The 14,384-nt window shown below is 37.2% G+C and overlaps 1 protein-coding gene across 2 annotated transcripts in view; it reads right to left on the bottom strand.

Annotated features, from left to right (window-relative positions):
* Positions 1-14,384, bottom strand: part of PRKD1 (protein kinase D1) — a 333,614-nt gene that overhangs the window by 21,551 nt on the left and 297,679 nt on the right. For both annotated transcript variants that reach the window (XM_079905696.1, XM_079905697.1), the window contains 3 exons: positions 2,956-3,117; positions 2,286-2,384; positions 1,099-1,366 (listed from right to left, as the gene is read on the bottom strand). In XM_079905696.1, the coding sequence (XP_079761822.1) occupies positions 1,099-1,366; positions 2,286-2,384; positions 2,956-3,117 (529 nt within the window). The remainder of the gene's footprint in view (positions 1-1,098; positions 1,367-2,285; positions 2,385-2,955; positions 3,118-14,384) is intronic.

Here is a 14,384-nt window from a genome sequence, read left to right as displayed (position 1 = left end):
TTTTGTGTGTGTGTGTGTGTGTGATTTAAATAAACTCCAAAGCACGTTCATGAGGAACTGCTTTCTCTTTTTTTTTTTTTTTTACGGTACGCGGGCCTCTCACTGCTGTGGCCTCTCCCGTTGCGGAGCACAGGCTCCGGACGCGCAGGCTCAGCGGCCATGGCTCACGGGCCCAGCCGCTCCGTGGCATGTGGGATCTTCCCGGACTGGGGCATGAACCCGTGTCCCCTGCATCGGCAGGCGGACTCTCAACCACTGCGCCACCAGGGAAGCCCAGGAACTTCTTTCTGAAGCATGCAGTGAGCCATTTTCACTGCCCTGACTGCCCCACCACTTCTTTTAAAACTATCTATCACTCTTCCTTTAAGAAGGAATTAAAACTATCTATCATTCTTCCTGTAAGAAGGAATTAAAACTATCTACCACTCTTCCTTTAAGAAGGAAACATTTATTAAGAAGAATTTAATTTTAAATAATGCAACACTGCCAAGGTAATCTATCCTAAAAAAAAGCATCAGAGATACATATAAGAAATTATACATGAAGGTTATCTAACACTGAACAAATAGAAATAACCTAAAAATATAATAGCGGGGAATATGTATAAAATATTATACATGCTCTAATGTCACATATAGGAAAACAGTAAACAAAGAATGCGGTATACTAATATATGTAATGTGACAATTAAAATATCAATCTCATAAGGTTCTTGTGCCCATAATAAGTTAAAAGTGCTTAACACAGAAATAGGCATATAGTAAATAAAAGAGTACTGTTAGTAAAGATCAAGTATTACCATTATATCAATGTGTAAACATTTATAAGTTCTAAGGAAATACACCAAATATTAACAGTTTCTCTTTATTTCATTTACCTTTTAATGTGTATTTCTCAATTTCTCTATAACACATATACTTTTTACCAGTAGATATTTTTGTCTCCATTTCCTTTACTGCTCCATCCACCTCAATAAATTTGTGCCCCTGCCTTAGTGGGCAATTTGCAATAAGCATTTATCAATTTAAAAATTCACAACTGAATTAATAATATAACACAATGATTAAATCATTATCACTTTTGAATGGAAGATATTACCTTCATGAGAGATTTCCTTCCAGGGATTTGGTGGATACATGAAAGCTGCATTCTGGATTTGGTCGTGGATGTCCTCATCTTCATTAAATGGGAATGTGCCACTTAGGCTTACATAGATGATGACCCCAACAGACCACATGTCTAGAGAGCGATTATAGCCCTTGTTCCTTAGAACCTCAGGAGCCAGGTAAGCTGGGGTACCCACCACTGACCTCCGGAAAGACTTCTCTCCAATGATCCGGGCAAAACCAAAATCACAAAGTTTCACCTGTTGATAATAATGGTTTGGAGATATAGTAAGGTCACAAACTGTGTGTCTTAGTCCACAACTGCTAAAAAACAACTATAATATTTTACATACATTGTATGGATTTCTCACGGTAGAATAGCTATTTTCCATTTTATGTACTTGAAGATAGTGGTTTAGGTACTGATACAGAAGTATGCTTTTATTCATAAAAATATCATCTAAACATTCTCCTTCCCTCCTCCGTAAAACCAGAGATAAATGTGAAAATATGTATACACAGAAGTGGGTAATAGTGTTTTACCAGGCAGGAAAACATCATGCAAACTGATGGATTTAACTCAAGGGCTTATCATAAGGAAAGGTTGAAGGATAAGCACAAGGACGCATCATGCCATCCACAATATTCCTCAAAATTAGCTCTGCACGGACACCTAGCCAGGACCTGAGGGTATCAGGGAGCCAGGGCAGAACAGCCACCTCAGTCACTTCAGATATGACAGTTCCTGGGAAGAGATACAGTTGTTTTGCATCCCCTGAGTTGAGGAAAAGAAGAAACTTTTCTCCTTGCCCCTGAGAACAACACTGAACTGCAATATCTTGCCTAACATTAGAGAGCTGGTAGCATCCCTGGGACTCTTAAGTGTTTCCCTCTTAGGCCAGTGCTCCCAGCATTGACCTAGTGCTGCCAGTTCTCCAGGATGTCCACACGACAGAAGCAGAAGCACAATGAGAGGATCAGTGTGCATTATTAAGGCAGGCTGAGCTGAGATGCAGAGCGACAAAGCTGCAGTCCCCACAATATAAGAAGGGTAACAAATGGATGAAAACAGGCAGGTGAGACTTGAAACAAAGGTTTTGAGGAGAAAGGGTGACAGAATGCTGCAGGGGAACCAGTGACTGTCGGCTGGCTTTTTTGCTGAGAGGCTTTCATACTTGCCTGAGGGAAAGGATCAGCTGATGCTAGCAACACGTTTTCTGGTTTGAGGTCACAGTGAACAATATTTTTAAAGTGCAGATGACGCAAAGCTACAAGTATCTATAAAGAAAAAAAATCATCAAAATCATTTTATTTTAGTCTAAAGGTTTATTTCAAAATGTTTTCTACTAGGACATAAATTTAGAGGGTCAAGAGAAACCTCAAAATGAATGGTTGAGTTTCTTTATACTCCAGTTCCTGAAATGAGCTAGATTAATTAACACAGCAGGTTTCTAAGGAAACTTTAATGGAAAAAGTATCATATTATGGTATCCATACAGCAACCAAAACAGGTGTAGATAAAAGAATTCAATGATATCTAACAAGGATACATATTCCTGAATATTTTCAAAGAATGAGGACTCAGTCACTGTGCATTTTAAAATTTCATGAGTAGTTTTAATACATGAGCCGCACACACATTATTCATTTGGTACGTATCCTGAACTCTGGATGCTACAGATATAAATTAGAGAATACAATAAGCCACTGCAACTTTTTTTTTAAGTGTAGTTTAGACTGGGGAGGTAGGGACTAAACAACAAGGGTAGAAAGCTCTAGGTAAACAGTGATAACATTTGATATTAGATATTACCTTTTTTTTTTTTTCTGACTCTAATTGATTTCTTACCTGAGTAATTAAAAACTTCGTTATGTGCTCTGGCAACCTGCCCTTTTCACTTGACAAGATCATCTCCAGCATGTCTCCATGGAGTTTTTCCATAACAACAAACACTCTTTCAGGCGTCTCAAACATACACTCCAAATTTACAACACCAGGGTGATGAAGGTTCTATTAAAGATAAATAAAGCACTTGAAGAAAATGAGTTTTTTGATACTGTTTGGCAAGCTCACTGATTATACAAAACTGTTCACGTTTAAAGCTGTGGAGAAACCCAACTCAAGATTTTTAACACCTCTAAATTCCACATGTGCTGCCTTATATTTTTGAAATTCTAATGTCTCCAAAAAATACATCTTTACTTTCTGTGCATAGTGAATTTTTTTTTTTCTATGCTACAAATCCAAGTTCCAGCACAGTGAATTGCTAATTAGGTTTTAATTAGAATACCATACTGAGAAATCTGTAATTTCTTAGGATCATCTCCAATATTAAGCATACTGTCCTAAATAAGTTTACTAGGCCATCTCTACACACTTCATAGAAATTTAAGGTAGACAAGATGAAGTATGTTCATGGAGTGCACCTGACTGCACTGATGAAGCATATTAGTGAAAACCTTTTGGCACTGCTCTGCTCTTGGAGGCTGCTCTCGTTTGCTCCAGAAGCTCTTACACAGAGTAAAGACCCCCATGAAAACAGAAAAGAAATGATTATTGAGCCCTGTTTTGTTCAGGACACCATGCCATGTGGTAGTGCTGCATGGTTCTCAAGCACTCAATAAATATTTCCACAATAAAGTAATGGCCAATAATGATAGGCTGAACTTGGCTTGACAGGTTGTCACACATGTCAAGTAAAGTTACTTTTAACATTAGATGGGCCCTTGTAATGATGCTTAAGTCTGAATGTTGGTCTGGGGTCATCAACAAAAGCCTTTGATCATTTGACTTTTAATATTTTTTTTATGCACATGACAACAAAAAATCCTAACATTAAAAGAACTATTACATATTCCACGTATATTTCAATGAAAAATGGGGAAAAAAATCATCACGAATAAAAACTACCAAAAGAAAAAAATAGGGACTAACTTTAATGTGCTAACAGCTGAACAGGCAGAAGAAATTGCATCCTTTATTCTAGGGGAAAAAAAATCTCAGCGAGCAATAAAATTAAATGTAAAATGAAAATTCCACAAATTATTGGAAACCTGAAATGGTTCACTCTTCAGACCTCACAGACAGATGCTGGATGGTGAGCAGTAGAGGGCATGTGGGTGAATCTGCACTGTCATTGTCTTCCATGCTACTCATCGGCACAGAGAGCCTGGCATCAACTCAACATGGAGCTACGGCTGTGGCTGGCAGTAGCTCCCGTGATGATAACCTGTCTCTCTGGGTGCCCTTCCACTACTTTGGCAATTGTGATCTCCACCTCAGACATCTGATGGGTCTTTCTGATTCTGAGGCCTTGGGGCCCAATCATGCAGTATAATGTGGTCATGGTATAGCAAGGTACTGAATGTGGTCTGAGAGATGCCTGCACACCTACCCAATGGCCATTCACCTCTCGAGGGCTGGAGTGATTATTCTTGAAACTGTCAAATCTGGCTACTAGATCTGGCCTAGATAGACTAAGCCCCCCAGAGTTATTCTCTCCTGGTCAGAGCTCAAGTACGTGGGACAACTGTGGGATTAACAAAGCTCACACTGTCACTACTCTTAAATTTCTTTGTCCCGACTGCCTACCAATAGGACCAGATAGCTGGTTGGCTTTGACCACTGTGGGAGTGCCAGATCCTTAGGTGGGAGACTCTAATTAATGACTCCATATATCTGTTCGATACGCAGTATGGAAGACCAGTGACAGCATGGTTCATACCTGAACCTGTGCCCAGGCTGTCACAACAACTAGACAGACCACCAGCCTCTGGGTACCCAAGCATCTCAGCTGTCCTCTTTTAAATCAGTGATCACAGAAGAAGCTTTAAGGATGACATAAGAGTCCTGCCAGAGTCATGATTCTCCCAGGACAAGTCCACTATGAGATGTGATAAGTATACCTTCCTCTTCTGAGTATCTTCTTAACTGATTCTTTCTTCTATTTACTCTAACTTTAAGCACTCAAGCAGTGGTCTTGGGAGTTTGGCTTCTTTAATTGGCCAAGGCCTTGTCTAGGTGGGGAGTGGGAAAAATGAATAGGAAAGGAGCAGAACAACAGAAGTAGGCAGCAAAGCAAGCAGGTCCCTTGTGTTTAGACAGAGGAAAACCTAGAGCGTGAAGGAGAAGAGGAAAGTTAAGGGAGTGAGACCTCCAGGACCCAAGGAGGGCAGGGGAGGACAAAAGTGGTGTGGTAGTGGCTCAGCCTGCTGCTTCTGCTGCCCTTGTCGTAGGCCGTGAAGGTTGGGGGTAGAGTCAGAAGATGACCAGGAATCTCTCCTACCTAAATTATTCGAATATATGCACAATGTCAACCCTCATGCGCCTCTACTTGTATTTTTCTAAGCATATGAGTTCCTAGTGGTACTTAAGTCCTCCAGTCAGTATACTCCTTTTTCCTTTCCACCACTCAACAAGAAGACTTGAGAGGCCCCTATTCAGAAGGTAGGACTTTAACATGTCCTTATCTAATTGGTATATTCCCAAAATGTTCTAGGCCAAAAGTATGGAATAGACTAATGAGATTGTTTACTGTCAATTATTTTGTGCCATGTTCCCTGTAGACTCTGAAGGACTGTACAACTCTCCTTTAACAGCATCTTTATGAAAAGGATAAGGGAAAATTTTTCTATTTCTCGATAAAGGACTTCGAATATAGTTAGGGATATATTTTAGAAAAAAGTATAGGACTTTGAATATAGTTAGGTATATATTTTAGAAAAAAGTATAGTCAATGAATGCATTGAACTAAAGGTCATGTATACACCACTGGTAAAAAAAAATGTCTTAGAAAAGTTTAAACTCATATGTTCATTGCAATCGGCCCTTGGTCTTTTACCAAAACCTTTATGTTTTATAGGTTTGCTAAAGAATACATTGAGTGGTAGCTGAAAAATCTTTCCAATAGCAAAATGACTTCATTTTTTCTGTATAGCTGATATACAATAAGTTGATAGTTTTTTGGGTTTATTATGTATGGTTGAGACAAGGCCATCATAGATGCCTACTCAAGACCCGTATTTTTTTTGCACTGAACCAAATGACCAAACTTGTTTTTACATTTGACAATAACAAAAGAAAATGGAATATAAAGAATCATGCCTTCATCATCCAAATTCTCTTTACTATACTGATGAGAAGCATTTATTTAGCCTAGAGAAGATAATATTTGAAGACTAGAGATAGAAAAAAAAATTAAAGTCACTATTTTCTATCATGTATGATTCATATTATCTTTTTAATACCTTAAGATCAACTCTAAGATGAGCTTTAATCAAAGTAGTTGATGTGACTTGTTCACAATTTTAATTTTGTATATAAAATATGAAATAGCTTTTCAACATTTTCCTTCTGAAGTCTAAAGTAACTTAATTAACTTAAAAATGGTTTGATGACTGTAACATCAACTGTGGAATAGTAGAGTTCAGAAAGAATTTTTGCTAACTTCTCAGGCCTAGCTCAGGGATTTGGATAATAAATTTCATGGCAGAGTAAGCTACTACAGGACTTTCTGACCATCTGTTTGTTGCATTTAAGTAATTTAATTTTCAGGAAATGAAACATTTGGTCAAATATAGGAAAGAATAGTGTCTATTCACACATTACAGATTGATGACATATCCATGGGGTGAATATAAGTTGTTTCAAAGACTCGGAGGAAATGCCATTTGGAGATCAAGACAAAAATTCTCCTGACTCAAATTGCAAAGAGAATTCTCATGTAATTAATGGAAACTAGTCACTAAAAGCAAAGGATTTTATAAAAGCAGCAATATTTTATAAAAACATTTAATTAAAAATTTTAGTTTATGCGTACCTTCTATTTTATGTTACTTTTTTTTGGATTTGTATTAAGTAATATTTAATTTGTACTTAAAATCTTTGATTCTAATAGTTTTGCTTTATTGTAAATCTAGCATTGCAAATTCATTCTATATATTTAGCTGTGAAACATTAATGTCATGTGTTCCCCTTCTTCTACCTTCAGGATTATTATACTCAAACATATGAGAGGTAGGAAAGAGAAAAATTAGAATCAATGTATCTTTTCAACAGGTTATTTAGGATTCAGCCTTAATGTGGGAACTTCTGACTACTTTTCTATCAAACAACTAAGTTGTTTAGGTCATACTGGGACAGAAAGAAAGAAACTTCAAAGTGAAGAATCCAGGATCTAAATTCTAAATAGCATGCAGAGCAGACAGAAGAATATACCACAGCACAGTGGTGCACAGCGATGCGGGTGGGGAAGAGAGGTACCTTTCTCGGAGGCACAGCACCATGGCAACGGCTTTGTTGATTCTCATTCCCGGATTGAGGGATAAACGTACCATCTTATGAATTTTCTAAACACAGTCTCTTACAATTTATGCTTCATTTACTGGTCCTAGAAGTCATAATCACCTAATGCCTTATGAAGGGGACACAGTGTGTAATAGTACCTTGATAGATGCTGAAAAGTCATCGTGTAGAGAGCAGATAATTATAAAAAGACTTGCGAAAGATAATACCCAAATTGATACAGTAAACTCAGCTATCTCTCCTAAATTCTCTCTTTAGTTTGATAACTGGAAATTTAAAGTAAGTGGCAGAAAAGAAAATTTCCTTTTGTGTTTCACCTAAAGGAGGCTACATTAGGCTAAGTATGAACTGCCACAAACTTGCACCTTCTAATTTGTCCTCCCCTGTCTTCCCTTGTGCTGTATTTTTAAACTTCAATGATGGCAGAGGTGCCTCTACTGTGAAGTCAACAGGTGAGGGCTGTGTTACACCATGTGAGAGCCCTCCTGATATAACATGAGGATGGAGATCGTTTGGTTGTTGCATATGAATGTATCCCTATTTCATGTTCCGTTGGCAAAAAGCCTACAATTTAAATAGGCTCATACTCTAGTGGTTATCTTTTTGGAGGTAGCATTTTTGGGGGAAATTTCACCTGTAAAATTTTAGAAATGCACATTGATAATAACCTAGAACCAAATAAAGCTAACATATACTGTCAGAGGAATAAATGCACCGATATTACTTCAAGACCAGATGTAACAATCCACCCTCCTGTGAATAGGTATCACTGGCTGACATTTAGATCAATGGGGCCACAACCAAATTTAACCTATTAGACTCTGAGAACTCACAAGTGACCAGATCATTCCTGGTAAAAATTGTCTGCCTATACCATCCATCAGAACTGGAGTGTAATGTTACTTTTTTTGTATGGCACTAATTAGCTCAGATTGACCCTGGTTTAAATAGTTCAAAATTTTGTGGAAGAAATAAGTTGAAGCATCTCCATTGACTGCTAATGACAATACATATATTGTGTCTGGATATCAAGAAAGGGAGTCAACTTTTAGGTGGCTGGATTATAATGTGAAATTTACCATTATTTCATCTTAAGTTAGCTGTAAGTCCTCTGCATTCTATTAAGTAACAGTGGCGCATGAAAATTTTTTTTAAAGGACCAGTTCAGTATTTGCATGGAAGAAAAAAAATCAGGTGACACCTGATATAAAACTTCTGTATTCACATATATCCATAAATCTATATACAACCCTCTCAGTCATTCTGCACTTCATCTCTTCTGGAAATGCTTTAATCTAGCTTTAGATTCCAGGGCTGTGCAGACACATGATAGATAGAATGAGTCCTCTCCTTTCCTTATAAAAGGAGAAGAGACCGAATGCAGAGGGAGGAGTATGTAAAAAATACACTTAAAAAACCCTTCCATCATCTCTCATGTTTCTAGCCTTTCTTGACTTTTCAGTAGGTAGAAACAGTATAAAAATATGTGATATTTTCTACTCATCACCAGGAAACTTTCAGGTTAGAGGTATGAATGAGAAATTTAAAAAGCAAAATCTAGATTCCTAAGCCCACCATCTAGAGTCATACACACACTGAGGTTTCACTGGCATTGATGTTTGTATATGGGTGAAATTGTTACTATAATTTTTGGTGGTCGAGGGAGTGATTTCTATCAAAAGAAAGACCCTTACACAGCAAGGATCCTGCATGCATCCTAGTATCTATCCCCTAGCCCCCGACAAAGGCCGGAGTTCCAAGTTGAATTTAGGCAAAAGGACGTAATATTTGAGAACAAGCAGCAAAGGCTTCAAAGGCAGAAAATTAATAACTGATTGTTACCATTTAAAAAAAAATCAGTGTTAGTAAACATTCTACCCATAAAGTGTGACCCCATTTCCTCTATGCCATTACTGTTTGTTTTTAGCGGAAAGGCAAGAATTAAAAGAATGGCATGTTAAAATAAGGAAATTGGAATTTGTAGGTCAAGGTGTGTTTACTGTACATAAAAGTTAAAAAATGGATCAAATATCTGGATATTTTTTTCTATTTGCTACAAACGCATGGCAATGGAGACAACATCTGGAAAACTTTTTTATTTCCTGTTAACCTGCCTGATTGGAAACATGAACACATGAATCCCATCTTACCTTGATGTTAGATTTAAAGTGTAACTTTTAATAATTCATATCACTGTAGCCCAGTTACTATATTTAAATGTCAGCACCCCAGAAAGCATAACATTCTATTATAAGGTTAAATGACCTGTGTAGACACATAATCTCTCTGATGTCTTAAGTACTGGATATTGGGAACTGGAGTGACCATGTAAAGTCTACTGTACAGGGTTAGAAGACAGAACATTATGTGCAAAAAGGTCAGTTTGTGATATCTTACATTTGTGTAAGGGTTCTGTGGCACTTAACTGGCATATTATCAAAATTAAATAAGTTCTTAATTATGTGGCATCTCAGGATCTTTAATAAGTGAAAGACTATTCACTTCCAAGATGTAGATGACCTGGCTGTAGTACACAATATTTTCTTAACTGTCTTCATGAGAACATCTTAACCCCCACCCTCTTCCGTGAAGGAACTCAAAAGACATGATCTTCCAAAAATATGTTGGGAAACATTGATTTAAAAAACACTTTATAGGAACTTCCCTGGTGGTCCAGTGGCTAAGACTCCACGCTCCCAATGCAGGGGGCCCAGGTTTGATCCCTGGTCAGGGAACTAGATCCCACATGTCGCATCTAAGAGTTGCCCCAACTACAGATTCTGCATGCTGCAACTAAAGATCCTGCATGCTACAACAAAGGATCCTGTGTGTCGCAACTAAGACCCAGCGCAGCAAAATAAATAAATACATAAATAAATATATTTTTTTAAAAATAAATAAATATAAAACATCTTATATATTATTTAATTTAATCCCCCCAAAACATTCCTGTGAAGAAGCAAGCACACCAAGTCAGATGAATTCTAAGCCATAATTAAGGAAACAAAAAGAGGGTTGCCAAAAAATGGAAAAGCTTTGACTGGAACCTGACCTTCTGACACTAAGTTTTCACTATGACTAACTTCTTAGGGAACACAATACCTATTCAGAAAATTTTCTAAGTTTGTTTTCTTTTCCTTATAATAGATCTTTGTTTTATTTTTCCCTCTATCTTAGATATATATACACATAATCTGTGGGCTTTATTTATTGGAACGTGCAGAAGATAACAAGATTACTTTAGAGCTGCAGAACATGTCTTCAGAAGAAACAATTTCACTAAAATTCTTCATGCAGTAATATAAAAAAGAAAAATATTTGAAGAAATATGATGAACATGTAAGATGAAACAAAAGAAGTATAAACTAACCTCTCAGTACACACAAAAGAGAAAGAACTCAAATTTTGCATATTTTTTCTAGAGAAAGAAAAGTTGACTCTTTCATGATTTAAGTAAAATCACCAGTTTGTGCAAATTTTCATTTTCCCACTCATATTTAGCAATATTATTCTCTGGTTTTCTATCATGATTACCTCTTTTCCACCTACTCTTGATCGTCTTTTTTGACTAAGAGAACAAAGCCAGGTATTTACAAGATGTATATTTAATCTTGTTCTGTGGATAAATTACCATGTTTTTTGTTGTTGTTTGTTTGTTTGTTTTTTTGCGGTGCACGGGCCTCTCACTGCTGTGGCCTCCCCCGTTGCGGAGCACAGGCTCCGGACGTGCAGGCCCAGCCGCTCCGCAGCATGTGGGATGCTCCCGGACCGGGGCACGAACCCGCGTCCCCTGCATCGGCAGGCGGACTCTCAACCACTGCGCCACCAGGGAAGCCCAAATTACCATGTTTTGTAGTCAAAAAGGAATGCATGCATGTGCAGTTGGGGCAAATTCTGGACAAAAGATACAATGAGACCAAAAAACCCACCTGCCACTTTTGAAGAGCTAGGAGCAAAAGCAGGGGGTAGGGAGCAAAAGCAGGGTACTGTGCATGCCCCCTGCACACAACACTACCTAAGGGGTGGCAAATCACCTACACACCCCTCTGGCCAAACACTGGATACCTCCCTACCCTCACCCCATATAAGGAACCAACTCGCACCCGCCTTGGGGAGCGAGCAAGGGAAACTGTTGCTTGTTTTCATTCCCCCCTGCTGCAGCAGGGGTCCCAAATAAATCCTTGCCTAAAACAACAAAAAAAAAGGAATTAAGGTAAGGAATACTTTATTGTCTTATTGGCATGCTCTGTGATTCTGTATCCCTCTGTTTCCTTGCGCTGTGGCTAAATAATTTGTTCAACAAATATTTACTGAGTGTCTACCAGGGGTAAGGCATATGTTAATGTATATATGTTCAGCTTTACCCCAGGATTTGAGTCAACTGTGTTCTCTGTTACAATGAAATTATGTGTCTCTATGTTCTCTATTTAGGAAATTCTCAATATCAAGTTATTTGAACTTGTTCCTAGGAGCTAGATTTACAACTTAGTGGTGGCAATACTAGTAGTATAAGTTTGGAATCTTTACTATATGCTAGGCACTAAGAATTTCACAAAATTATCACACTCAATTCTTATAACATCTGTTCAAGGTTTCTGGATAAGGAAAGTGAGAGTCAGAGAAGTTAAGTAACTTATCCAAGCTCTTAAGACTCTTAAGCCTGATGTGAGAACCCAGGCAGTCTAACCCCAGAACTTAGGCTCTCTAAACTCTATGTTATCCATTGCCTCAATGCTTTCCTTGGACTCAAATCCATTTAGGACCTGTCCTGCCTGTTCTAACTAGTATGCTTCAGGGGCCACGCTACTTAAGCCTCCTCACTTTGCTCTCAGAGTGCATTTGAGCATGTTGTCTGGATTTCTGAATGCTGCCTTGTCAGTCTTCTCACTGCAGTGTCCTCTGTACCTGTTATGACATCCACCTTGACAATTTGGATTCCTCGCCTTCCTAGCTGGAAGAACGTCATCCTTACAGCTTATTCTGTTTTTAAGCTCCTGTACCGCCACCGTGTTGTTCTGTGTTACCAAATCCCCTCCTGATCTTGAGGTTCCATTGCCTTTAAAGGTATCACTCTGACATGTTCTCTGATTTCTTTTGCACCTGATGCCCAATTTTTTCCCCCAGGTCTAAGCTTCTGAGACAGCTGTAACATCTGGAACAATGAGCAGTCACTCTACAAACTCTTCCTCCTCATGAAACATCATAGTTTTCTAATTAGAGCCTAAAATGTAATTATTTATTTATACAAGAACGGGGGCATTTTGACTGTCACAACTAGCTGAAAATAGCTTCTAAGAAAGTTTTCTTGCCTTTAAACTTTTTTCTCTATAATATGTCATCCCCAAATACTGATCTGATCATAACAATTTCTTTTTCAAAATATTTCAATAATTCACAAACACCAAAGCATAATAAAATCCAGTTGACTTGGCACAATATCTAAGGTTCTCTATGAACTCACATGAAAGCCATTTCCCAGTCTTACCTAAGCGTACTCTGTCCTTTCACAGCAGTCTCTAAACTATGGTAGGCATACTTTTGGGGTACCAGAAGATTTTAAAGATATGTGAGCAGAGGGATAGTTTTAAGAAAATGTGCTTTTTTTACATTTGTGTCTCTACTGCTTGGAACTATACTTTGAATGAATGAATGAATCTTAACAGTCTATAAATATTCTTCTAATACAGATCTATTTGAGAAAATCCCCACAGTCTTCAAATTCTCCAACCCCAAGTTGCCTTTCAGAATAATTTTTCTTCCACTTTCCAAAAGGAAGGCATGCTTCTCACACATTCCAAATATTACTAGGGTACCTTGCCATGGGGAAGGAAATTGGGAGAAAAATAAAAGGAAAATTTGAAACATTGTGTTGATATGAAGTGAATGACCCTAATAACTTGGAAATCAGTTCTTTTGCAACTTAGTTTCTAATTCATGCTTTCACCAAAATTAGAGAAGCATTTAACAGATTTATTAACAGAGAGAGAATTAAAAGAGAGAGGATGAATTTCGAAGATAAATCACTGGGATAGTTTTGTCTTGTTTTGGGAGGGCTTACAGCTGGGCTCCTACAATTTAGAAAAACAAAGTTGTTGCTGAACTCTGTTTAACTCAAACAATAAGTAATAATCACCCACCAATTTATGAACTAAATTTTAAAAAATCTCATTAAATAATGTATTTTCAGCAACATTTCATTTTTTGTTTAACAAACATAGATCAAAATTTTTAGAATATTTATCTTTGCTGGATAAAAGGTTTACTAATAATAACTGTAATGATAAATTCATCCAGGAGAATGCTTTAAACATTGTGTTGTAATCAAGAAATTTAAAAATATATACTTATGTTTACTGCAAATAAGTATGAAAGGGGGACCAGTAAAAGACTTTTAAGTATAAAAATACATTACACTGGAATACAGTTCTGTGGGAAAAGTGTTACGTAGTCAAAGAAAACAAGGAATGCTGTAAAATAAACTATTGCTTAAAAAGCCTATGCATGTATGTTTTAAATGATTGTTAAAAAATATCAAATGTTTCTGATATTTAGATTCTAATGAGTATATTTAAATAAGTTATATAGCAGCTCATTTTCAAATATCAATATTTTCAGTACAGTACAAAATTATAATTCGTTAAACTTCTGACAAAACAGTTCTGTCAACTTAAAAATACACAAGCAGAAATAAAGGTTTCTAGAATTCTTTCTGAGGACACATGAAATGGTTTGAAGCCACTCTTTTAAAATGATCTAGTTTTCCAATTACATTTCATAGTATATTTATTTTATTAAGGTGGCCCCTCAGCCTAATGACCCTTTCCAACATTTCTTTGGTTACCAAAAGGCAGTGAATCTTTCAAGATTTCGCCAATGCTATATTTCTCTTTGAAGTAATCCTTCATTCCAATGTCCTGACCTCTGTCATAATCCATGACTCTTTTTTTTTAACATCTTTATTGGAGTATAATTGC

The sequence above is a fragment of the Stenella coeruleoalba genome (assembly GCF_951394435.1).
Source record: "Stenella coeruleoalba genome assembly, chromosome: 2".
In the NCBI taxonomy this organism is placed as follows: domain Eukaryota; kingdom Metazoa; phylum Chordata; class Mammalia; order Artiodactyla; family Delphinidae; genus Stenella; species Stenella coeruleoalba.
The sequence above is the reverse complement of the archived record's forward strand: the minus strand, read 5'-3'. Positions and strand labels throughout refer to the sequence as shown.